The sequence below is a fragment of the Capra hircus genome, unplaced genomic scaffold (genome assembly GCF_001704415.2).
Source record: "Capra hircus breed San Clemente unplaced genomic scaffold, ASM170441v1, whole genome shotgun sequence".
NCBI lineage: Eukaryota > Metazoa > Chordata > Mammalia > Artiodactyla > Bovidae > Capra > Capra hircus.
In genome coordinates, this window is record NW_017189641.1 from 337,870 (window position 1) to 364,064 (window position 26,195).

Sequence of the window (26,195 nt, forward strand, 5' to 3'; positions counted from 1 at the left end):
GTAGGCACTGAGAGAAGGCATCAGAGCGCAGACAGACTGAAGCCACAGTCACAGACAACTAGCCAATCTGGTCATATGAACCACAGCCTCGTCTAACTCAGTGAAACTAAGCCATGCCATGTGGGTTCACCCAGGATGGATGGGTCATGGTGGAGAGGTCTGACAGAATGTGGTCCACTGGAGAAGGGAATGGCAAACAACTTCAGTATTCTTGCCTTGAGAACCCCATGAACAGTATGAAAAGGCAAAAAGATAGAACACTCAAAGATGAACTCCCCAGGTCAGTAGGTGCCCAATATGCTACTGGAGATCAGTAGAGAAATAATTCCAGAAAGAATGAAGGGATGGAGCCAAAGCAAAAACAGCACCCAGTTCTGGATGGGACTGGTGATAGAAGCAAGGTTTGATGATGTAAAGAGCAATATTGCATAGGAACCTGGGATGTTAGGTGCATGAATTAAGGCAAATTGGAAGTGGTCAAACAGGAGATGAAGAGTAAACATTGACATTCTAGGATTCAGCGGACTAAGATGGACTGGAATGGGTGAATTTAACTCAGATGATCATTATATCTAATACTATGGGCAGGAATCCCTTAGAGAAATGGAGTAGCCATCATAGTCAACAAAAGAGTCTGAAATGCAGTACTTGGATGCAATCTAAAAACAAAACAAAACAAAACAAAACAAAACAAAACAGAATGATCTCTATTCATTTCCAAGGCAAACCATTCAGTACCATGGTAATTCAAGTCTATGCCCCGACCAGTAACACTGAAGAATCTGAAGTTGAACAGTTCTATGAAGACGTACAAGACCTTTGATAACTAACACCCAAAAAAGATGTCCTTGTCATTATAGGGGACTGGAATGCAAAAGTAGGAAGTCAAGAAACAGGCAAATTTGGCCTTGGAGTACAGAGTGAAGCAGGGCAAAGGCTGACAGAGGTCTGCCAAGAGAACGCACTGGTCATAGCAAACACCCTCTTCCAACAACACAAGAGAAGCCTTTACACATGGTCATCACCAGATGGTCGACACCAAAATCAGATTGATTATATTATTTGCAGCCAAAGATGGAAAAGCTCTATACAGTCAACACAAACAAGACTGGGAACTGACTGTAGCTCAGATGATGAACTCCTCATTGCCAAATTCAGACTTAAATTGAAGAAAGTATGGGAAACCACTAGACCATTCAGATATGACCTAAATCAAATCCCTTATGACTATACAGTGGAAGTGAGAAATAGGTTTAAGTGAGTAGATCTGATAGAGTGCCTGATGAACTATGGACACAGGTTCGTGACATTGTACAGGAGACAGGAATCAAGACCATCACCAAGAAAAAGAAATGCAAAAATGCAAAGTGGCTGTCTGAGGAGGGCTTGCAAACAGCTGTGAAAAGAAGGGAAGTGGAAAACAAAGGAGAAAAGGAAAGATACAAGCATCTGAATGCAGAATTCCAAAAAATTGCAAGGAGAGACAAGAAAGCCTTCCTCAATGATCAATGCAAATAAATAGATGAAAACAACAGAATGGGAAAGACTAGAGATCTCTTCAAGAAAATTAGAGATACCAAGGAAGCATTTTTTGCAAAAATGGGTTCAATAGAGGGCAGAAATGGTAGGAACCTAACAGAAGCAGACTATATTAAGAAGAGGTGGCAAGAATAGAAAGAAGAACTATACAAAAAGATCTTCACCACTCAGATAATCCAGATGGTGTGATCACTCACCTATAGCCAGAATCCTGGAATGTGAAGTCAAGTGGGCCTTAGAAAGCATCACTACGAACAAAGCTAGTGGAGGTGATGGTATTCCAGTTGAGCTATTTCAAATCCTGAAAGATGATGCTGTGAAAGTGCTGCACTCAATATGCCAGCAAATTTGGAAAACTCAGCAGTGGCCACAGGACTGGAAATGGTCAGTTTTCATTCCAATCCCAAAGAAAGGCAATGCCAAAGAATGCTCAAACTATTGCACAATTGCACTCATCTCACACACTAGTAAAATAATGCTTAAAATTCTCTAAGCCAGGCTTCAGCAATACATGAACCATAAATTTCCAGATGTTCAAGCTGGTTTTAGAAATAGCAGAGGAACCAGAGATCAAATTGCCAACATCCGCTGGATCATGGAAAAATAAAGAGAGCTCCAGAAAAACATGTATTTCCACTTTATTGACTATGCCAAACCCTTGACTGTGTGGATCATCATACACTGGAAAATTCTTTAAGAGATGGGAATCCAAGACCACCTGACCTGCCTCTTGAGAAATCTGTATGCAGGTCAGGAAGCAACAGTTAGAACTGGACATGGAACAACAGACTGGTTCCAAATAAGAAAAGGAGTATGTCAAGGCTATATATTGTCACCCTGCTTATTTAACTTACATGCAGAGTACATCATGAGAAACACTGGCCTGGAGGAAGCAGAAGCTGGAATCAAGATTTCCAGGAGAAATATCAATAACCTTAGATATGCAGATGACACCACCCTTATGGCAGAAAGTGAAGAGGACCTAAAAAGCCTCTTGATGAAAGTGAAAGAGGAGAGTGAAAAAGTTGGCTTAAAGCTCAACATTCAGAAAATGAAGATCATGGCATCCGGTCCCATCACTTCATTGGAAATAGATGGGGAAACAGTGGCTGACCTTATTTTTCTGGATTCCCAGATCAGTGCAGATGGTGATTGCAGCCATCAAATTAAAAGACGCTTACTCCTTGGAAGGAAAATTTTGACCAACCTAGATAGCATATTCAAAAGCAGAGACATTACTTTGCCAACAAAGGTCTGTCTAGTCGAGGCTATGGTTTTTCCTGTGGTCATGTATGGATGTGAGATTTGGGCTATGAAGAAAGCTGAGCACAAAAGAATTGATGGTTTTGAACTGTGGTGTTGGAGAATACTCTTGAGAGTCCCTTGGACTGCAAGGAGATCCAACGAGTTCATCCTTAAGGATATCAGTCCTGGGTGTTCATTGGAAGGACTGATGTTGAAGCTGAAGCTCCAGTACTTTGCAACCTGATGTGAAGACATAACTCATTGGAAAGACCCTGATGCTGGGAAAGATTGAGGGCAGCAGGAGAAGGGGATGACAGAGGATTAGATGGCTGGATGTCATCACTGACATGGGTTTGAGTGGCCTCCAGGAGTTGGTGCTGTACAGGGTGGCCTGGTGTGCTGCGGTTCATGGGGTTACAAAGAGTCCGACACGATTGAGTGACTGAACTGCACTGAAACCTTTTAGATTCTAATTGTGCAGAAAAAAGACCAATTTTGAAATTTCAGAAGTTTCCCATTGTGAACAGATAAATTTTACGTTATCTCTGTCTAGTTTCTAATTGTGCACAAAAAACCCAATTTTGAAATTTCAGAAGTTACCCATTGTGACCAGATATCCCATTGCCGTTTACCTAGCCAAGCATAAGGGGTGGTGCCATACTTTTTATTCAGTTACCCAGCAAGAGTCCCAGATGGGTGAGAATCCTCCCCCATAACAGTCTTAGACATTGACCATCCCATTATAGTGTACTAAACAAAAGGGAACAAACAATTGATCAAAGAAGCCACCAAGAATAAGGGCCTCATCCTCAACCTAGGAGGGAAGTTCGGGACTTAGAAGACTTATCACTCAGACTCAGTACTGCTGGGGAGGTGACAGAGCATAAGGGGCTCTGCAAGTAACTTGTTTAAATCCATTGTGGCTTGGAGATGGGAGGAAGACTGTTTTGGATCCCACTTTTGACGTCAAAAATGTAGCACAAAGTACCATGAAATGTAAAGAAGCCGAAAAAAAAAAAAAAAAAGAAAAAGTTTATTTGTGGAAATACAATTCCAATTAAGGGATCACAGGTTCTGGAGGAACACTGAATATTGTCTCACTGAAAGAAAGTAGCAGGAATTTTTATAGGAAAAAGAGGGAAGTTACTGTAGAGTTTGGATTGGAGGGTAACATTGTTCTTTACTTTCTATGGGTTATGGAACAAATCTCATTCATTGCTTGGAAAAGGTATGTTTTCTTTAGTCCAGAAGAAGTCCAGTCAGTTAGTCAGTCCAGTCGCTTAGTCATGCCTGACTCTGTGACCCCATGAATCGCAACACGCCAGGCCTCCCTGTCCATCACCAACTCCTGGAGTTCACTCAGACTCACGTCCATTGAGTCAGTGATGCCATCCAGCCATCTCATCCTCTGTCATCCCCTTCTCCTCCTGCCCGCAATCCCTCCCAGCATCAGAGTCTTGTCCAATGAGTCAACTGTTCGCATGAGGTGGCCAAAGTACTGGAGTTTCAGCTTTAGCATCATTCCTTCCAAAGAAATCCCAGGGCTGATCTCCTTCAGAATGGACTGGTTAGATCTCCTTTTTAACATTAGGTACTATATAAATATAGTGCTTTTGTTTTTTAGGTGGAATTTGGTGATCCTGGAGACTACTTGAAAGTTTATAATACTGTCAAATTTGTTGTGAATATTTATGTTTTGTTGTGTGTGCTAAGTGACTTCAGTCATGCCTGACTCTTTGCAACCCTGTGGACTGTAGCCCACCAGGCTCCTCTGTTGCTGGAATTCTCCAGGCAAGAATACTGGAGTGAGTTGTCATGCCCTCCTCCGTGGGATCCTCCTGACCCAGGGATTGAACCAAATATCCTGCATTGCAGGCAGATTCTTTAAGGTCTGAGCCACCAGGGAAGCTGTGTATGTTTTGTTAGTGATTTACATTTTCCATGCTTCTCACTTACTTTTTACCTTCCTTGCATAATTTATGTTTCTGCATCTTTGTTCAGTATTCTTGTCAGTACCAAGTCGTGAACTTCTCAAATTTAACACTGAGAAACATATATGCTTAATAGTGTTAATCATGATCAGATTACAGTCTTTTTAAAAGCTCTGTGCACTTATGCATTCATTTTCCCACACCACCTCCAATTCTAAGGATCTGAAGGGAAAATATATTTTGGCAGTTTAATTTTCCATGATGAGGTACTTTTGTGATTATTAGTGAGAAAATGATATTTTTTGGGTTACCTATGTGATTTTCTGAGATCAGATGAGTACTGTCACTCAATTTTAGTATTTCTGTTTGTTCAGAATCTTTTAAAGTGATTTATTTAATTATTTTTTGAGAAATTGAAAGTAGTTTTAAAAAATTATTCACTGGGCTTTGATGGACTCACTTGGGTTTGAGTATTTAAGTAAATTATTAGTATCTTTGTCATTGTTGGTTAGCTTTCAGAATCTTCTGTAGGGAATTTTTTTAATTCCCTGCTTCGCATTTAATTCAGAGAAGGCAATGGCACCCCACTCCAGTACTCTTGCCTGGAAAATCCCATGGGTGGAGGAGCCTGGTAGGCTGCAGTCCATGGAGTTGCTGAGGGTCAGACACGACTGAGCGACTTCACTTTCACTTTTCACTTTAATGCATTGGAGAAGGAAATGGCAACCCACTCCAGTGTTCTTGCCTGGAGAATCCCAGGGACGGGGGAGCCTAGTGGGCTGCCATCTATGGGATTGCACAGAGTTGGACACGACTGAAGTGACTTAGCAGCAGCATTTAATTGGGGGAAAGAGCATATCTTCTTGTTTTTTCAAAATATAAATTTTGTTCTTGAAATAAAGGTTTATTGACCCAGAGAATTCTGAAAATGTTTTCATGCAGATAAATATTACTTGTTATAATAAATATCACTGAATACTAAAGTCCTTTAGAGAAATGAATATTCTTATTTGAAAACCTGGTATCTTGTTGAAGGTAGATGAGGTGGGAGTACTGGAGTATTTTCTTTTTAAAGCTATTTATGTAGACTGTGTTGGTTTTTAGGATATAGTCATCTTTTTAACTCATTCAGATTAATTTTATTTGTAGTCACTTCAGGCACACAGGTTCATGCTAAATTAATCATAAGATGGTATGAATTGGAAGTAACCAGCGACTGAGGTAACAGGAATGCAGTATTACCTTTTTAAAAAGTGGATAATCTGAAAGTCATTTTGTCATAAAATTTCACATATCAGGATTCTGTCCTAATATTGGTTTGTGGACTCTTGCTGAATGTACCTCTTCCTATATGCTGGTCATGAATTCATTATCATTCTTTCATCCCCCATAGTCTATATGCACTTTTGAGTTAAGACAACAAATAGTGGTGCTATTGCCCTGGAGGAAAGATGTATGTGTGTTGGAGGGGGATCACTAATTTGTTTTTATATTATTTATTTTTTTGAAAGACAGATGAGCAAGTGGAAATGTCAAGTAGGCAGTTGATTATATGGATCAGGAGCTCAGAAGAGTAGTGTCTGAGTAAATGTGAATCATGTCAGTAAATTATCTATCTGGGGACAGATGTGAAGTGAGATGAAATTGTGGCCCAAGTCCATTTCCTGAGGACCTAGAAGTTTTCAAAGATACTGAAAAGAGCAAAGAAATTTGAGTAAAAGGAAATGAAAGTACGGTTTTAAAAAACTCAAACAGGAGGGAGTGGTTGGTCAGCAATGACATGTAAGATCAAGTAAGATAAGGATTGTTGATGATTTTGTTTTTTGTTGAGTTTTTTTATAAAGATGCTAGTCAAGTAAATAATGCTGGGTAAATTACTCTTTAATAAGTTTATTTTCAAATTTACATACAGTAAAATTCACTCTTTTTCATGTAAGTTTCTGAGATGAATAGAGTTGTGTAACCACCACCACAGTCAGATTACTCCCATCATCCCCTGACCTCAATTCTCATTGCTGCCTACTGCTAGGCCTAAACTCTGACAATTGCTAATCCCTTCTCCATGCCTTATCATTTTACCTTTTCCATAATGTCTGATAAATAGAATCATATACTGTGTATGCTTTTGAGGCTGTTTTCTTCCCATTAATTGTATAATATATTTCAGATTCATCTATATTGTTGAATATATCAGTAGATTGTTCTTTATGTGTTGCTGGGTAGTATTCCACTTTTCATTGCTGAGTAGTATTCTATTCTTTCTCCATGTTGAAGGATATCTGGACTGTTTCCTTAAAGCAGTTAGAAACAAAGCTGCTATATACATTCATGAATAGCTTTTTGTGTTAACGTAAGTTTCCATTTATCTCAGGTAAATATTCTTACTGTCTTTCAATGTCCATGATGTCTCATAAGAAATATTTTTTAAAAAAGAGAAATCTGTTATTCAATGTGATGTCTATGTAATGTGTTTTTCTCTCATTGCTTTAGAAACTTCTTTTGATTTAGTGTTGTTTAATTAAGATACGTCTTGGGATGGCTTTCTTTAATTTTACCTTTTGGGTTTCCCTGAGCTTCTTGAAATTGTAAATTTATGTCTTTTATCAAATTTGGGAAATTCCCAGCCATTTTAAAAAAGACAGCTTTATGGAAACATAATTCACCCACTTAAAATGCACAGCCTTATGGTTTTTAGTATACAGTATTCACAGATATGTGTAACCATCACCACAGTCAATTTTAGAACATTTTTTGTCACATCAAAAAGAAACCATCTACCTTGTAGTTGTTATCTGCATCTCCCCGTCCTTTAGCCCTAAGGAACCACTAATATACTTCCTATCTCTAAAGACTTTCCCCTTAACATTTAATATGAATTGAATTGCCATTATTGAATTGCCCACAAACAGTATGAAAGAGCAGAAAGATAGGACTCTGAAAGATGAATTCCCCAGGTCGGCAGGTGTCCAGTTTGCTACTGGAAATCAGTGGAGAAATAATTCCAGAAAGAATGAAGAGACAGAGCCAAAGCAAGAACACCGCCCAGTTGTGGATGTGAGTGGTGATGGAAGTAAAGTCTGATGCTATAAAGAGCAGTGTTGCATAGGAACCTGGAATGTTAGGTGCATGAATCAAGGCAAACTGGAAATGGTCAAACAGGAGATGGCAAGAGTGAACATCAACATTTTAGGAATCAGCAAACTAAAATGGACTGGAATGGGTGAATTTAACTCAGATGACCATTATATCTACTACTGTGGGCAAGAATCCATTAGAAGAAATGGAGTAGCATCATAGTCAACAAAAGAGTATGAAAGGCAGGACTTGGATACTATCTCAAAAAGAATAGAATGATCTCTATTTGTTTCCAAGGTAAACCATTCAATATCGCAGTAACGCATGTATATACCCCGACCAGTAATGCTGAAGAAGCTAAAGTTGAACGGTTCTATGAAGACCTACAAGACCTTCTAGAACTAACACCCCCAAAAGATGTCCTTTTCATTATAGGGGACTGGAATGCAAAAGTAGCAAATTTGGCCTTGGAGTCCAGAATGAAGCAGGGCAGAAGCGAATAGAGTTTTGCCAAGAGAACACACTGGTCATAGCAAACACCCTCTTCCAACAAGACAAGAGAAGACTCTACACATGGACATCACCAGATGGTCAGTACCAAAATCAGATTGATTGTATTCTTTGCAGCCAAAGATGGAGAAGCTCTATACAGTCAGCAAAAACAAGACTATGGCTCACATGATGAACTCCTTATTGCCAAATTCAGACTTAAATTGAAGAAAGTATGGGAAACCACTAGATCATTCAGGTATGACCTAAATCAAATCCCTTACGATTATACAGTGGAAGCGAGAAATAGATTCAGGGGATTAGATCTGAAAGAGTGCCTGAAGAACTACGGACAGAGGTTCATGACATTGTCTAGGAGGCAGGGATCAAGACCATCTGCAAGAAAAAGAAATGCAAGAAGGCAAAATTGTTGTCTGAGGAGGCCTTACAAATAGCTGTGAGAAGAAGAGAAATGAAAGGCAAAGGAGAAAAGGAAGGATATACCCATTTGAATGCAGAGTTCCAAAGAACAGCAAGGAGAGGTAAGAAAACCTTCCTCAGTGATCAGTGCAAATAAATAGAGGAAAACAATTGAATGGGAAAGACTAGAGATCTCTTCAAGAAAATGAGAGATACCAAGAGAATATTTCATGCAGAGATGGGCACAATAAATGACAAAATGGTGCCAATCTAACAGAAGCAATAAATATTAAGAAGAGGTGGCAAGAATACACAAAAGAACTATACAAAAAAAGATCTTCATGATCCAGATAACCATGATGGTGAGATCACTCACCTAGAGCCAGACATCCTGGAATACGAAGTCAAGTGGGCCTTAGGAAGCATCACTACGAACAAACCTAATGGATGTGAAGGAATTCCAGTTGAGCTACTTCAAATCCCAAAAGATGATGCTGTGAAAGTGCTGCACTCAGTATGCCAGCAAGTTTTCTAAAACTCAGCAGTGGCCAAAGGACTGAAAAAAGTCAGTTTTCATTCCAATCCCAAAGAAAGGCAATGCCAAAGAATGTTTAAATTGCCACACAGTTGGCACTCATCTCACATGCTAGCAAAGTAATACTCAAAATTCTCCAAGTCCAGCTTCAACAGTATATGAACTGTGAACTTCCAGATGTTGAAGCTGGATTTAGAAAAGGCAGAGGAACCAGAGATCAAATTTCCAACATCTGTTGGTCATTGAAAAAGCAAGAGAGTTCCAGAAAAACATCTACTTCTGCTTCACAACAAGCTGTGGAAAATTCAAGAGATGGAATCCCAGACCACCTCACCTGCCTCCTGAGAAATCTGTATGCAGGTCAAGAAGCAACAGTTAGAACTGGACATGGAACAAAAAACTGGGAAACTCCAAATAGGGAAAGGAGTACATCAAGTGTGTATATTGTTACCCTGCTTATTTAATTTACATTCAGAGTACATCATGAGAAACTCTGGGATGGATGAAGCACAAGCTGGAATCACGATTGCCAGGAGAAATAATCAGTAACTTCAGATATGCAGATGACACCACCCTTATGGCAGAAAGCGAAGAACTAAAGAGCCTCTTGATGAAAGTGAAAGAGGAGAGTGAAAAAGTTGGCTTAAAGCTCAAGATTCAGAAAACTAAGATCATGGCATCTGGTCCCATTACTTCATGGCAAATAGATGGAGAAACAATGGAAACAGTGGCAGACTTTATTTTTGGGGGCTCCAAAATCACTGCAGATGATGAATGCAGCCATGAAATTGAAAGACACTTACCCCTGAAAGAAAAGTTATGACCAACCTAGACAACATATTAAAAAGCATAGACATTACTTTGCCAACAAAGGTCCATCTAGTCAAAGCTATTGTTTTTACAGTCGTCATGTATGGATGTGAGAGTTAGCATATAAATAAAGCTGAGTACTGAAGAAATGATACTTTTGAACTGTGGTGTTGGAGAGGATTTTTGAGAGTCCCTTGGACTGCAAGGAGATCCAGTCTGTCCACCCTAAAGGAAATCAGTCCTGAATATTCACTGGAAGGACTGATGCTGAAGTTGAAACACCAATACTTTTGCCACCTGATGTGAAGAACTGATATATTTGAAAAGACCCTGATGCTAGGAAAGATTGAAGGTGGAAAAGGGAACGACAGAGGACGAGATGGCTGGATGGCATCACGGACTTGATGGACATGAGTTTGAGTAAGCTTTGGGAGTTGGTCATGGAGGCCTGGCATGCTGCAGTCCTTGGCGCTGCAAATAGTTGGACGTGACTGGGAGACTAAACTGAACTGAACTGAACTCATACATTATAATATTTTTTTTCTAAAGTTATTTATATTTGTTTATTTTATAGTTTCTTTTTCTCTGCCTATAACTTTAAACCTTCCCATTCAGGTGTGTTTATTTTTAACCCAAAGAATATAATTATAATAGCTGCTTAAAGTGCTTGTCAGATATTTCAACATTGGTGTTATCCTGGAATTGAAATCTGTTGATTTTGATTGTTTCAGCATTCGGTGTGGTTAGATTCAGACTCCGAAGTTCTGTCTCACCCTCTCTGGTTGATGGTTCCTGTGTTAAATATGTTTTCAGAGTGTTTGGGTCAGCACGATGGCATGTGCCACACAGTGCCTTTGCTAACTCAGTGGTTTAGTCTGAGGCTTGAGCAGTTCAGTTTTCAAAGCCTTTGTTAGACTTCTCTGATTCTTTTCCACATACGTGCAGTTTGTTGTTGAGACCAGGACTTGTGTCTGTTCATACACAGTATTAAGGAATCTCCTTTTCCCATCCTATCATCTCTGTGATTTCTTTTATGGATTCACCAGTTGGCAAGGACCTTTTATTCTTGTTCCTCTGACCAGAAATTTGAGTTTATCTCAGTCTTAGCCTTTCATGCTGTTACGTAGCTTTGCACTGTTGGGGTGAAATGAAGGAGAGAGTGAAGAAAAACAAGTATTACCCCCTATAATATTCTTATAGGAACCTCTTTTTCTGGTTCCTCCAATCAGAGACAGAGGTTTTCTCATGAATGAGGCTTGCCTTGGAGCGAGAATGATAATCAAAAAAGAAAAACAAAAGTGGGGAAATAAAGTTGAGGTTTTCTTTATCCTCACCAGCTGAAAACTATGTCTTTTTCTTGTCCTTTCGAACTTTTCTTCATGTAGGTCCATGACTCAGTCTATCCTTGGGTAAAAATCAAGAAATAAAGGTAGAAACTAAACCCAAGAAACTCACTAGAGTACGAGTTATTATTCAAGTTTTGATTTCCCCCTCTAATCTGCTTGTTCTTATTTAGTTTTTAAAGGCCTCAGGTAGTTGCTTTTTATGTTTTGTCCAGTTTTTAGTTAATAATCAGAGGAGAGATAGTCTTATTCCATCTTGGCTGTCACCAGAAGCTCTATTTAGTTTAGTTTACTTTCTTCTCTTTTTAATTAAAAAAAAAATTGAGGACTCTTATAAATAGACAATGGTAAAATTTAATTTTTAGGCCATCTTGCTGTTGCTTAATTTTCAAATATCTTATTTAAGAGACCCGTGGTTGACAGAGTTTTTCTGTAAAGGGCAAAATAGTATATATTTTAGGCTTTGCAGACATAGGTTCTCTGTGAACTGTTCAATACTTCTGTTGAAGTGAGAAAGCAGCCATAGGTAATATGGAAACAAATGGATGTCTCTGTGTTCCAGTAAACTTATTTATAAAAACAGTGGGCCAGTTTGGACCATGGACTACAGCTTGCAGACCCTTAATCTAAGTGCTCCATGCTTAGTCCTTTCTGAGGTATTGCTTGAAGAGTATTATTACCCACTGAACTTTGTATATTGAAATAATTTTGTTTCCTTGGCCATTTATATTTTTCTCCTATACTTCATTATATCTTCTGTAGAGTAATTCAAAATTTAATTGAACTTATTGAAAGGAAAGGAATTCACAACAGTGTAATTATATGATACCTTTCCCGTCCTTATTTACTTAGACTATATCCTCACAATAAATTTCCTCTGAGGCATTTTTTCTGTCTTATAAATATTTGATTTTGAACAGTCCTAATGAAAGTATATAGGTCATATGTTTAGTATATATTCATTAATCATAACAAAGCTCTAAACAATATGAAATGAAATACACAGCTTTGAAAGTCAAGAATTTTTAAAGATAACCCAGAAATCATATTAATAATGTTCCTTTTCTAACTACTTTCTATGTGTTCTTTGTCCTTTTGTGTTTCCTTAAATGTGGGTCTTGTTAAATTGTGAAGGGCAGCTTAGGGTTGTATTTTTTTCTTAGTTACTACTCTTGTTCTCGTACTCTTGAACTTCAGTTTTGAACAATATTTTTCAGGTGAATGGTCTTAAAATGGTCGATGAGCCAATGGAAGAGGGAGAAGCAGATTCTTGCCAAGTAAGTACTCACATTATTAAGCTACATTTTTCAAATATAAGGACAAATAATAGTATGAAAGGAGATAATCTTATGTCAGTTAAAGAAATGTATTTAGGTGAGTTAATAAGCAAATCCAATTCTTAATAAAATAGCAGTAGTTCAAAGTATAGGACAGATTTTCTTGGAAGAAATTTTTTTTTTTTAAGCACTGTGGACTGTTTATTTTAATTGAGGTATAAGTATAATTGATTTATAATATTAGTTTCAGGTATACAATATAGTGATCCAAAAATTTTATAGATTATACTCCATTTATACTTATTACACACTATTGGCTATATCCTCTGTCTTGTACAATATATCCTTGCAGCTTATTTATTTTATTTTTTAAATATAAATTTATTTATTTTAATTGGAGGATTCATGTTGATGTTTGGTAGAAATTCTTATCCATAAATTTTTTAACAACTTTATTGGAGCATAATTTACATGCCATGAAATTTACCCATTTTAAGTTTAACAGATGAAATATTTATTGCCAATATATGAGTAACTGGATTAAAATTCAGAGTCCTCTGAATTAAACAAGACTGTGTGTTTAACTATAGGGTAGAAAGGAGATCTAACATGAAAATACTTAACTAAAAGGATAACCTGAGTTCATTTGATACCTATTACCTGGTTTTCAAAAAGAATTGCATGTAAATTATTTCAGAAATTTCTAACTATTTTAAAAGACTGCTTAACTATTTAATATTAGACCATGCTATGCAAGGAGTGTAATCTTAGTCTCTCATTTTACAAGATCTCATTACATAGAAGAGTGTTCTTAAGATTTTAGGAAGGGTCTGACTTAAGTAGGCTTCCCTGGTGGCTCAAACAGTAGAGATTTTGCCTGCAGTGCAGGAGACCTGGGTTCAATCCCTAGGTCAGGAAGATCCCCTGGAGAAGGGAATGGCTACCCACTCCAGTATTCTTGCCTAGAGAATCCCAGGGACAGAGGAGTCTAGAGGGCTACAGTCCATGGAGTCACATAGAGTTGGACATGACTGAGCAACTAATACTTCCATTTGTACTTTTTGACTAAAGTAGACATTCCCATGGATGTTGATATTTTGATTATCATTTCTATGATATATGTCAGAGAATTATAGTTCTTTTAAACCTGGAAGGAGACTCAGACATTGTATTCTATAATACCTTCATTGTATAGATAAGTCTCCTGAGACCTGTAGAAGTTACTGTGATTTATACTAGGCCATAAGACTAACAGGTAGCAGAATCAAGACTTAATGACCCAATGTGCCTCATATTAGGTCAGTTGTGCATTGTGCAGATGCAAAGACGTGGAAAATAAGGAAAACACTGTTTTTATCTTTTATAGTTGTGGATAAAATCATCTTTCATGTCTTTTATACCCCAGAAACTGGTTAAAGTGAATTTTTCTCAGATAGGAACCAGCAGAGAGATTTAAATTGGGTTTGTCCAACACTCTCTTTTGAAATGTCTTGTGCAAAAATCAGCTTTCTCTGCAGATACTGATGATGTAACAATAATATCAGTTTTGGTTAACAAGGTGGGAGGTAAAATGTTGTCATTTTAGCTTTTGTAATTTATGTAATAATTTTTATGTTAATTTTGAGTATAATTGAATGTAAACTTATACCAAAATCATATCGAGCTTTATCTGTAGATCATATGGGCTAAGGCATAGTAATATTTATGTTGGAAGTTTATAAAATAGTGTAAGGAAATACAAAGGTAATGAGTAAGGGTGCATTTTAGTATTAATAAATCAGTGGGAAAATACCGTGCCTCACACCACAGGAGGAAGAAAAGATGTTTGTATGTGTGTATATGTATCTATGCATGTGTACATGTGTAGCCAATGTAAACACATAGACATATACACAGGGTTATCAGTTCAGTTCAGTCGCTCAGTCGTGTCCGACTCTTTGTGACCCCATGAATCACAGCACCCCAGGCCTCCCTGTCCATCACCAACTCCCGGAGTTCACTCAGACTCACGTCCATCGAGTCAGTGATGCCATCCAGCCATCTCCTTCTCCTCCTGCCCTCAGTCCCTCCCAGCATCAAAGTCTTTTCCAATGAGTCAACTCTTCGCATGAGGTGGCCAAAGTACTGGAGTTTCAGCTTTAGCATCATTCCTTCCAAAGAAATCCCAGGGTTGATCTCCTTCAGAATGGACTGGTTGGATCTCCTTGCAGTCCAAGGGACTCAGTTAAATACTAATTTTAATTAAAAGTGGTAGTACAAATGAACTTACTTATAAAACAGAAATAGAGTCACAGATGTAGGAAACAAACTTATGGTTACCAAAGGGGAAAGAGTGGGGAGGGATAAATTGGGAGATTGAGTTTGACCTATACACACTAATATATAAAGTAGATAACTAATAAGAACCTACTAAGAGAACTCTATTCAGTACTCTGTAATGACCTATGTGGGAACAGCATCTAAAAAAGAGTGGGTATATGTACGTGTATAGCTGATTTACTTTGATGTAGAGCAGAAACTAACACAACATTGTAAGTCAAATGTACTCTAATATAATTATTTTTAAAACATGAGGGAAAACATATAGTTTTAATGGAAAGACAGTAAAAATATAGTGTTGGATTCTAATGTCATTTATATTAGGCAATCAACTTCAGTGGCTAGAAAGGGGAATCTAAAATTTTGGTGAACAGCGCACCTAGAATCACTTTTAAGGATTTGATTTAATTTGTGACCTAAGTTTTCTGGACTTAAAACATTATGTATTTTTTGCTGTGTGATAGTTTAGACATTTGTTTTGTGACAGTTAAATGATACAGGTGATAAGACACACTAACAATATAAATTATTCATCCCTCTTTTTATGTTTTCATATATAGGATTGTTTTAGTGGGGGGTTTGTGGTCACCTATTCCAATGTGATTTTGGCAGCTGTGTCTTTTTCTGATTGGCTTTAAAAAATGATGGTGGGTTATAGAGACTGCTCTATGATGTTTAGATTCTTTAAACAGTATTCTTCAAATTTGAGCTTTATATATTATTGCCTATGTGGCCTGATGCTGTTTTGTGTTTGGCTAATTTAGATAGCCAGTCTGCTAAATCTCATTTATGGTAGCTGTAGACTTTCATGGTCATTAGATTTCTTCAATTAAAACAAACAAAATTAAATAAAATGCTTCACAGTCTATATATCTAGCATATGATTAGCAAAGCTGAATTATAGTTAATGTAGTTTTAATATATCTAGATTTGTTACAAAGAATTGTTCCATTTCTCAAGACAGCCTTTACATTTGGTAAGTATTCAGTAATAGGTCACTAGTAAAAGATATCTGATATTTCACCACCTAAGTCCTATACTTCTCTGAAAACTGTCCAGGTTAGAAAAAATATGTTAGAATTCTTCTTTAGTAGATGACTGACATGAGTTAAATTTTTATGTTATCAAAATAAGCATGATCATATTTGGTAGCTTTTGAACCATTTATATTCACTTTTTAAAGGAATTATTTATTTTATTTGGATGATAATTACTTTACAATATTGTGATGGTTTTTGCCATACATCGACATGAATTGGCCATAGGTATACATGTGTCACCCTATCCACCCGCATCCCTCCCACCCTATCCCTCTAGGTTGTCCCAGAGCACTGGCTTTGGATATCTTGCTTCAAATATCAAACTCGCACTGGTCATCTATTTTACATATGGTAATGTATATGTTTCAGTGCTATTCTTTCAAATCATCCCACCCTCTCCTTTTCCCACAGAGTCCAAAAGTCTATTCTTTACACCTGTGTCTCCTTTGCTGCCCTGTTCATAGGATCGTCAGTATCATCCTTCTAGATTCTATATATATGCATTAATATACAGTATTTGTCTTTCTCTTTCTGACTTACTTCACTTTGTATAATAGGCTCTAGGTTCATCCACCTAATTAGAACTGACTTAAGTGTATTCTTTTGTATACCTAAGTAATATTTCAGTGTGTATATGTACCACAACTTCCTTATCCATTCATTGGCCAATGACATCTTGGTTGCTTCCATGTCCTAGCTATTGTGAATAGTGCTGCATTGAATACTGGAGTACATGTGTCTCTTTTGGTGATGGTTTCCTTGGAGTATATGCCCACCAGTGGGATTGCTGGGTCGTATGGCAGTTCTGTTCCCAGTTTTTTAAGGAATATTGACACTCTTCTCCATAGTGACTGTACCAGTTTGCATTCCTACCAGCAGTTTTAGACATTTCCCTTTTCTCCACACCCTCTCCAGCATTTATTGTTTGTAGAACGTTTGATGATGGCCATTCACTGGTGTAAGATGATACCGCATTGTAGTTTTGATTTGCATTTTTCTTAAATTTGTATGGAATGCTTATTATTCCCTTAAATAAAATATATAATTTTAATGCTACCAGTATTTTAGGATGGAGAAGGCAATGGTACCCCACTCTGGTACTCTTGCCTGGAAAATTCCATGGACAGAGGAGCCTGGTGGGCTACTGTCTATGGGATCACACAGGGTCGGACATGACTGAAGCGACTTAGCATAGAATAGCATAGTATTTTAGGAATTTCCAAAGGTGATGATTTGTTGATTTCATTAGCACAAAGTCAGCAATACTTTTAGTCTCTGAATCTTTTTTAACTTTTTATATTATATTAAAATATAGCAGGTTAACAATGTTTTGATAGTTTTAGCTATACAGTGTAGTGAATCAGTTATGTATATATATAGATATACATATAGATGTTTCAGTTCAGTTCAGTCGCTCAGTCATGTCCTACTCTTTGTGACCCCATGGACTGCAGCACACTAGGCCCCCCTGTCTATCACCAATTCCTGGAGTTTACTCACACTCATGTCCATTGAGTCAGGGATGCCATCCAACCATCTCATCTTCTGTTGTCCCCTTCTCCTCCCACCTTCAATCTTTCCCAGCATCAGGGTCTTTTCAAATGAGTCAGTTCTTTGCATCAGGTGGCCAAAATATTGGAGTTTCAGCTTTAGCATCAGTTCTTCCAGTGAATATTCAGGACTGATTTCCTTTAGGATGGACTGGTTGGATCTCTTTGCAGTCCAAGGGACTCTCAGGAGTCTTCTCCAACACCACAGTTCAAAAGCATCAATTCTTTGGCACTCAGTTTTCTTCATAGTCCAACTCTCATATCCATACATGACAATTGGAAAAACCATAGCTTTGACTAGATGGACCTTTGTTGGTAAAGTAATATTTCTGCTTTTTAATATGATGTCTAGGTTGATTATAACTTTTCTTTCAAGGAGCAAGTGTCTTTTAATTTCATGGCTGCAGTCACCATCCACAGTAATTTTGGAGCCCCTAGAAATCAAGTCTGTCACTGTTTCCACTGTTCACCCATCTATTTGCTATAAAGAGATGGGACTGGATGCCATGATCTTAGTTTTCTGAATGTTGAGCTTAAAGCCAACTTTTTCACTCTCCTCTTTCACTTTCATCAAGAGGCTTTTTAGTTCTTCTTCACTTTCTGCCATAAGGGTGGTGTCATCTGCATATCTGAGGTTATTGATATTTCTCCCAGCAATCTTGATTCCAGCTCATGCTTCATCCAGCCCAGCATTTCTCATAATGCACTCTGCATATAAGTTAAATAAGCAGGGTGACAATATACAGCCTTGACGTATTCCTTTCTCGATTTGGAACCAGTCTGTTTGTTCCATGTCCAGTTCTAACTGTTGCATACAGATTTCTCAAGAGGCAGGTCAGGTTGTCTGGTATTCCCATTCCCTGAAGAATTTTCCACATTTTGTTGGGATCTGCACAGTGCAAGGCTTTGGCATAGTCAATAAAGCAGAAATAGAGGTTTTTCTGGAACTCTCTTGCTTTTTCCATGATCCAGCGCATGTTGGCAATTTGATCTCTGGTTCCTCTGCCTTTTTTAAAACCAGCTTGAACATCTGGAAGTTCGTGGTTCACGTACTGTTGAAGCCTGGCTTGGAGAATTTTGAGCATTACTTTACTAGCATGTGAGATCAGTGCAATTAGCAGTAGTTTGAGCATTTTTTGGCATTGCCTTTCTTTGGGATTGAAATGAAAACTGACCTTTTCCAGTCCTGTGGCCACTGCTGAGTTTTCCAAATTTGCTGACATATTAAGTGCAGCAGTTTCACTGCATCATATCTTTTTTTTTAGCCATTTAACATTTATTTATTTATTATTATTTTTACTTTTTTTTTTTTTTTACTTTGCAATATTGTATTGATTTCGCCATGCATCATCATTTAGGACTTGAAATAGCTCAATTGGAATTCCATCACCTCCACTAGCTTTGTTCATAGTGATGCTTCCTAAGGCCCACTTGACTGCATTCTACTATTCTGACTCTAGATGGGTGATCACACCATTGTGATTATCTGGGTCTTAGTATAGTTCTTCTGTATATTCTTGCCACCTCTTCTTAATATCTTCTGCTTCTGTTAGGTCCATACCATTTGTGTTCTTTATTGTGCCCATCTTTGCATGAAATATTCCTTGGGATCTCTTATTTTCTTGAAGAGATCTCTAGTCTTTCCCATTCTATTGTTTTCTTCTATTTCTTTGCATTGATCCCTGGGAAAGGCTTTCATATCTCTCCTGCTATTCTTTGGAACTCTCAATTCAAATGGCTATATCTTTCCTTTTCTCCTTTGCCTTTAGTTTCTCTTCTTTTCACAGCTATTTGTATATGTGTATCTATATATCTATATGTATATCTATATACATACACACATGTATGTCTATTATTTTCTCATTTAGGTTGTTGCATAATATTGAGAAGAGTGCTATACAGTAGATCCTTGTTGGTTATCTACTTAAAATATGGCGGTGTGTACATCTCAGTCCCAAACTCCGAACTATCCCTTTCCCTCACCCTTCCCCTAGTGACTCAGCTGGTAAAGAACCTGCCTGCCAGTGCAGGAGATGTAAGAGACATGGGTTCAGTACCTGTGTTGGAAAGATCTCCTGGAGAATGGAATGGAAACCACTCCATTATTCTTGCCTGGGAAATCCCTTGGACAGAGGAGCCTTTCTGTCCAGGTAACCATAAATTCCTTCTCTAAATCTGTGAGTCTGTTTCTGCTTTGTAAATTCATTTGTATCATTTCTTTTTAGATTCTGCTTATAAGCAATATCATATGATATTTCTCTTTCTCTGTTTGGCTTACTTCACTCAGTATGAAAAGTTCTAGGTCCATCCATGTTGCTGCAAATGGCATTATTTCATTCTTTTATCCATTCCTCTGTTAATGGGCATTTAGGTTGCTTCCATGTCTTGGTTATTGTAAACAGTACTGCAGTGAACATTGGGATGCACATATCCTTTTGGGTCATGTTTTAATCTGGATATATGGTCAGCAGTGGGATTTCAGGGTCATATGGTACCTCAATTTTTAGTTTTGGAAGGAACCTCCATACTATTCTCCATAATGGCTATACTAATTTACATTCCCACCAACAGTGTAGGAGGATTCCCTTCTCTCCACACCCTTTGCAACATTTACTGTTTGTAGATTTTTTGTTGATAGCCCTTCTGGCTGGTGTGAGTTGGTATTCATCGTGGTTTTGATTTACATTTCTTTAATAAATGGCAGTGTTCAACATCTTTTCATATGTTTCTTGATCATCTATATGTCTTCTTTGGAAAAACATCTATTTAGGCACTATGCCCATTTTTTGTTTGGGTTGTTTGTTTCCATGATGCTAAGCTCCATGAGCTGTTCATAAATTTTGGAGACAAATGCAGTGTCAGTCACATCATTTGCAAATATTTTCTCCCAATCTGCAGGTTGTCTTTTTGTTTTGTTTATGATTTCCTTTGCTGTTTAAAAGCTTTTGAATTTAATTAAGCCCCATTTGTTTATTTCTGTTTTTATTTTCATTGCTCTGGGGATGGATTGAAAAATACATTGCTCAATTTATGTCAGAGAGTGTCCTGCTTATGTTTTCTTCTAAGTGGTTTATGGTGTCTGGTCTCACATTTAGATCTTAAATCCATTTTGAGTTTATTTTTGTGTATCGTATTAAAGGAAGTTCTAATTTCATTTTTTGCATATAGCTTTCCAGCTTACCCAGCATCATTTGTTGATGAAACTGTCTTTCTACCATTTTATAACCTTGACTCCTTCCTTTGTCATAGGTTAATTGACTGTAGGTGTGTGGGTTTATCTCTGGCATTTCAATCTGATTCTGTTGAGCTATATGTCTGTTTTTGTTCTAGTGCCATACTGTGTTGGTGACTATAGCTTTATAGTATAGTCTGAATCCAGGGAGCCTGATTCCTCAAGGTCCTCCCACCATCACCACCCGCCACCACCACTCAGGATTCCTTTGGCTATTCAGGGTCTTTTGTGTCTCCATACAAATTTAATTTTTTTTTCTAGTTCTGTGAAAAAATGCCATTGGTAATTTCTTAAGGATTGCATTGAATCTGTAGATAGTATAGCCATTTTCATAGTATTGATTATTCCAGTCCAAGAACATGGTTTATCTTTCCATCTGTTTGTCCTATCTTCTATTTCTTCTATTAGCATCTTATAGTTTTAGAAGTTCAGGTCTTTTGTCTCCTTCAGTTCAGTTCAGTCGTTCAGTTTTGTCCGACTCTTTGTGACCCCATGAATCGCAGCACGCCAGGCCTCCCTGTCCATCACCAACTCCGGAGTTCACTCAGACTCACGTCCATCGAGCCAGTGATGCCATCCAGCCATCTCATCCTCTGTCATCCCCTTCTCCTCCTGCCCCCAATCCCTCCCAGCATCAGAGTCTTTTTCAGTGAGTCAACTCTTTGCATGAGGTGGCCAAAGTACTCCTAGGCATTTTATTCTTTTTGTTTCAATGCTAAATGGGATTGTTTCCTTAATTTCTCTTCCTGATCTTTCATTGTTAATGTATAGAAATGCCTAGGAAATCTTTCTGTTGTAAACTCCAACTTTACCAATTTCATTGATGAGTTCTAACAGTTTTCTCATAGTGTCTTTAGGCTTTTCTATGTATAGTATCATGTCATCTGCACATAGTGACTGTTTTACTTCTTTTCCAATTTGGATTCCTTTTCTTTCTTTCTCTTCTCTGATTGCATTACTTAGTACGTCCAAAACTATGTTGAGTAAAAGTGCTGAGAGTGGACATCCTTGTGTTGTATTGATCTTAGAGAAAATACTTTCAGCTTTTCATCGTTGAGTATGATGTTAGTTGTAGGTTCAGTTGTATAATGTTAGTTGTAGGTTTGTTGTAGATGGCCTTTATTATGTTGAGATATATTCCCTCTTTGCCTACTTTCTTGTAAGCAGATTTTGAATTTTGTCAAAAGTATTTATCCTTTTCTTCCAGGTTGTCTAGTTTATCGGCATACAGTTACTTGTAGTAGTTTCTTATGATCCTTTGTAATTCTGTGGTGTCAGTTGTAACTTTTCTTTTTTTTCATTTCTAATTTTATTTACTTGAATCCTCTCCCTTTTTTTCTTGATGATCCCAGTAAAGGATTAACAGTTTTTTTTTATCTTTTCAAAGAACCAGCTCTTAGTTTCATTGATTTTTCTTATTGTTTTCATTGTCTCTCTTTCATTTATTTCTGCTCTAAACTTACGATTTCTTTCCTTCTACTGACTTGGGTTTTGTTTGTTCCTTCTCTACTTGCTTTAGTTGTAAGGTTAGGATAGTAAATTGCGATTTTTCTTGTTTCTTGAGGTAAGTGTTTATTGGTATAAATTTCCCTCTCAGAATTGCTTTTGTTGCATCTCATAGGTTTCAGATTGTTGTGGTTTCATTTTCATTTGTTTCTTGGTGTTTTTTGATTTCCTCTTTGATTTCTTCAGTGATCCATTGGTTATTTAATAGCATGTTGTTTAGCCTTCAGGTGTTTGTGATTTTTTACAGGTTTTTTCTTGTAGTTTATTTTTAATCTCATAGTGTTTTGGTCAGAAAATATGCTTGATATGCTTGAAGTTTTCTTAAATTTACCAAGGCTCACTTTGTGACCCAGCATGTAGTCAGTCTTGGAGAATGTTCCCTGTGTATTTGAGAAGAATTTGTATTCTGCTGCTTCTAGATTGAATGTTCTATAAGTATCAGTTAAGTCTATCTAGTCTTATGTGTCGTTTAAGGCCTGTGTTTCCTTACTTATTTTCTGTCTAGATCATTTGTCCATTGATAAAAGTGGTGTGTTAAAGTTCCTTACTATCCTTGTATTACTGTCAGTTTCTCTCTTTATGGCTGTTAGTATTTTCTGTATACATTGAGGTACTCCTGTGTTGAGTGCATATATATTTACAACTCTTATATCTTCTTGAGTTGATCCTTTGATCATTATGTAATGTCCTTCTTTGTCTTTTATAATAGTAATTTTAAAGTATATTTTGTCTGCTATGAGTATTGCTACTAAAGCTTTCTTTTGATTTCCATTTGCATGGACTACCTTCTTCTGTCCCCTCACTTTCAGTCTGTATGTGTCCCTAGATCTGAGGTAGGTCTGTCTCATGTAGACAGCATATATACAGGTCTTGTTTTTGTATTGATTCAGCCGATTCTTTTGGTTGGAGCACTTAATCCATTTACCTTTAAGGTAATTACTGGTATGTATCTTTCCTGCTGACATTTTCTTAAGTTGTTTTGTTTTGTTTTGTTTTGTTTTAGGTCTTTTTCTTCTCCTATTTTATTCTTTTCTCTTTTTGTTTGATCGCCATTTTTGTGTTGTGCTTGGGTTGCCTTTTCTTTTATATGTGTGTATCTATTGTAGTTTTGGGGTTTGCTGCTCCACCTAGAGGAGTTTCTTTAGTATTTGTTGCAAAGCTGGTCTGGTAGTACTGAATTCTCTTAGCTTTTGCTCTTTGAAAAATTTTTGATTTCTCCATCAAATCTGAATGATAGCCTTGCTGGGCATAGTATTCTTGGTTGTAGATTCTTCCCTTTCATCACTTTAAATATATCTTGCCACTCCTTTCTGGTCTGCAGAATTTCTGCTGATAAATCAGCTCATAACCTTATTGGTGTTCCCATGTTATGTTATTTTTTGTTTTTCCCTTGTTGCTTTTAATATTTTTTCTTTGTCTTTAATTTTTGTCAATTTGATTATTGTGTATCTTGGCATGTTCCTCCTTGGATTTATCCTGCTTAGGACTCTGCACTTCTTGGACTTGGGTGATTGTTTCTTTCTCGTGTTAGGGATGTTTTCAGCTATTATCTTTTCAGACATTTTCTCAGGTCCTTCTCTCTCCCTTCTCCTTGGACCCTTCTTATGTGAATGTTGGTTTGTGTAATGTTGTCCTAGAGGTGTCTTAGACTGTCTTAATTTATTTTCATTCTTTTTTCTTTATTCTGTTTCATGGCAATAATTTCTACCATTCTGTCTTCTAGGTTACTTATCTGTTCTTCTGACTCAGTTATTCTGTTATTGATTCCATCTAGAGTATTTTTCATTTCAGTTATTGTATTGTATTCATCTCTGTTTGTTCTTCAGTTCTTCTTGGTCTTTGAGCATTTTTCACATCTTCCCAATCCTTGCCTCTTTTCTTTGAGATCCAGGATCATCTTCCCTATCATTTTTCTGAATTCTTTTTCCAGAGTGTTGCCCATCTTCACTTCACTTGTTGATTACTGGGATTTTATTTTGTTCTTTAATCTGGGACATAATCTTTTGCTGTTTCATTTTGTTTAACTCACTTCAGTTGTGGTTTTTGCTCCACAGAGTTCAGAATTGTAGTACTTCTGCTTCTGTTGTCTGTTTTCTCATAGATGAGGCTATATGAAAGGCTTGTGGAATCTTCCTAATGGGAGGGACTGGTGGTGGGTGGAGCTGGGTTTTGTTTCCCTATTGTGTAAGGCTATACTCAGTAGAACTTTAATCTGCTTGAATGCTGATGACTGGAGATTTGTTCCCTTCACATTGGTTGTTTGGCCTAACACTGCCGAGCACTGGAGCCTACAAGTTGTTTGATGGAGCTAATGGTGCCCTTTAGGAGGGCTCATGCCAATGAATCCTTCTCAGAACTGTTGCTATTAGCATCTTTGTCCTTGCAGTGAGCCACAGCCACCCCTCACCTCTGCAGGAGACCCTCTAATACTAGCAGATAGGTTTGACCTGGTCCCTTATGGGGTTATCACCTTTTCCCCCTTGGTCTTGGTACACATAAGACTTTGTGTGTGCCCTCTGAGAGTGGAATCTCTGTTTTCCCCTGTCCTGCTGAATTCCTGTAGTCAAATCCCAGTGGCCTTCAAAGTCAGATGCTGGGGACTCCTCTTCTAATTGTTGAACCAGGTTGTGAAGCCTGACAGAGGGATCAGAACCTTTACTCTAGTGGAAGAACATCTGTGGTGTAATTGTTTTCCAGTTTGTGGGTCACACATTTGGCGGGTATGGGATTTGATTATGTTGTGATTGTGTCATTCCTTCCATTTTGCTGTGGTTTCTCCTTTGTTTTGGGGTATCTTTTTGGGTAGGTTTCATTACCAAATTCAGACTTAAATTAAAGAAAGTAGGGAGAACTGCTAGACCATTCAGGTATGACCTAAATCAAAAACCTTATGATTATACAGTGGAAGTGAGAAATAGATTTAAGGGACTAGATCTGATAGATAGAGTGCCTGATGAACTACAGAATGAGGTTCATGACATTGTACAGGAGACAGGGATCAAGACCATCCCCATGAAAAAGAAATGCAAAAAAGCAAAATGGCTGTCTGGGGAGGCCTTACAAATAGCTGTGAAAAGAAGAGAGGTGAAAAACAAAGGAGAAAAGGAAAGATATAAGCATCTGAATGTAGAGTTCCAGAGAATAGCAAGTAGAGATAAGAAAGCCTTCTTCAGTGATCAGTGCAAAGAAATAGAGGAAAAGAACAGAATGAGAAAGACTACAGATCTCTTCAAGAAAATTAGAGATACCAAGGGAATATTTCATGCAAAGACGGGCTCGATAAAGGACAGAAATGGTATGGACCTAACAGAAGCAGAAGATATTAAGAAGATGTGGCAAGAATACACAGAAGAACTGTACAAAAAAGATCTTCACGACCCAGATAATCCCAATGGTGTGATCACTCATCTAGAGCCAGACATCCTGGAATGTGAAGTCAAGTGGGCCTTAGAAAGCATCACTACGAACAAAGCTAGTGGAGGTGATGGAATTCCAGTTGAGCTCTTTCAAATCCTGAAAGATGATGCTGTGAAAATGCTGCACTCAATATGCCAGCAAATTTGGAAAACTCAGCAGTGGCCACAGGACTGGAAACGGTCAGTTTTCATTCCAATCCCAAAGAAAGGCAATGCCAAAGAATGCTCAAACTACCGCATGATTGCACTCATCTCACATGCTAGTAAAGTAATGCTCAAAATTCTCCAAGCCAGGCTTCAGTAATACGTGAACCATGAACTTCCTGATGTTCAAGCTGGTTTTAGAAAAGGCAGAGGAACCAGAGATCAAATTGCTAACATCTGCTGGATCATGGAAAAAGGAAAAGAGTTCCAGAAAAACATCTAATTCTGCTTTATTGACTATGCCAAAGCTTTTGACTGTGTGGA

General features: G+C 37.6%; 1 protein-coding gene across 1 annotated transcript in view; it reads left to right on the plus strand.

The window, feature by feature from the left end:
• Positions 1-26,195, plus strand: part of LOC102179926 (ribosomal protein S6 kinase alpha-6) — a 120,654-nt gene that overhangs the window by 27,726 nt on the left and 66,733 nt on the right. Inside the window, exon 3 of the mRNA XM_018044606.1 lies at positions 12,605-12,664. Coding sequence (XP_017900095.1) covers positions 12,605-12,664 — 60 coding nt within the window. The remainder of the gene's footprint in view (positions 1-12,604; positions 12,665-26,195) is intronic.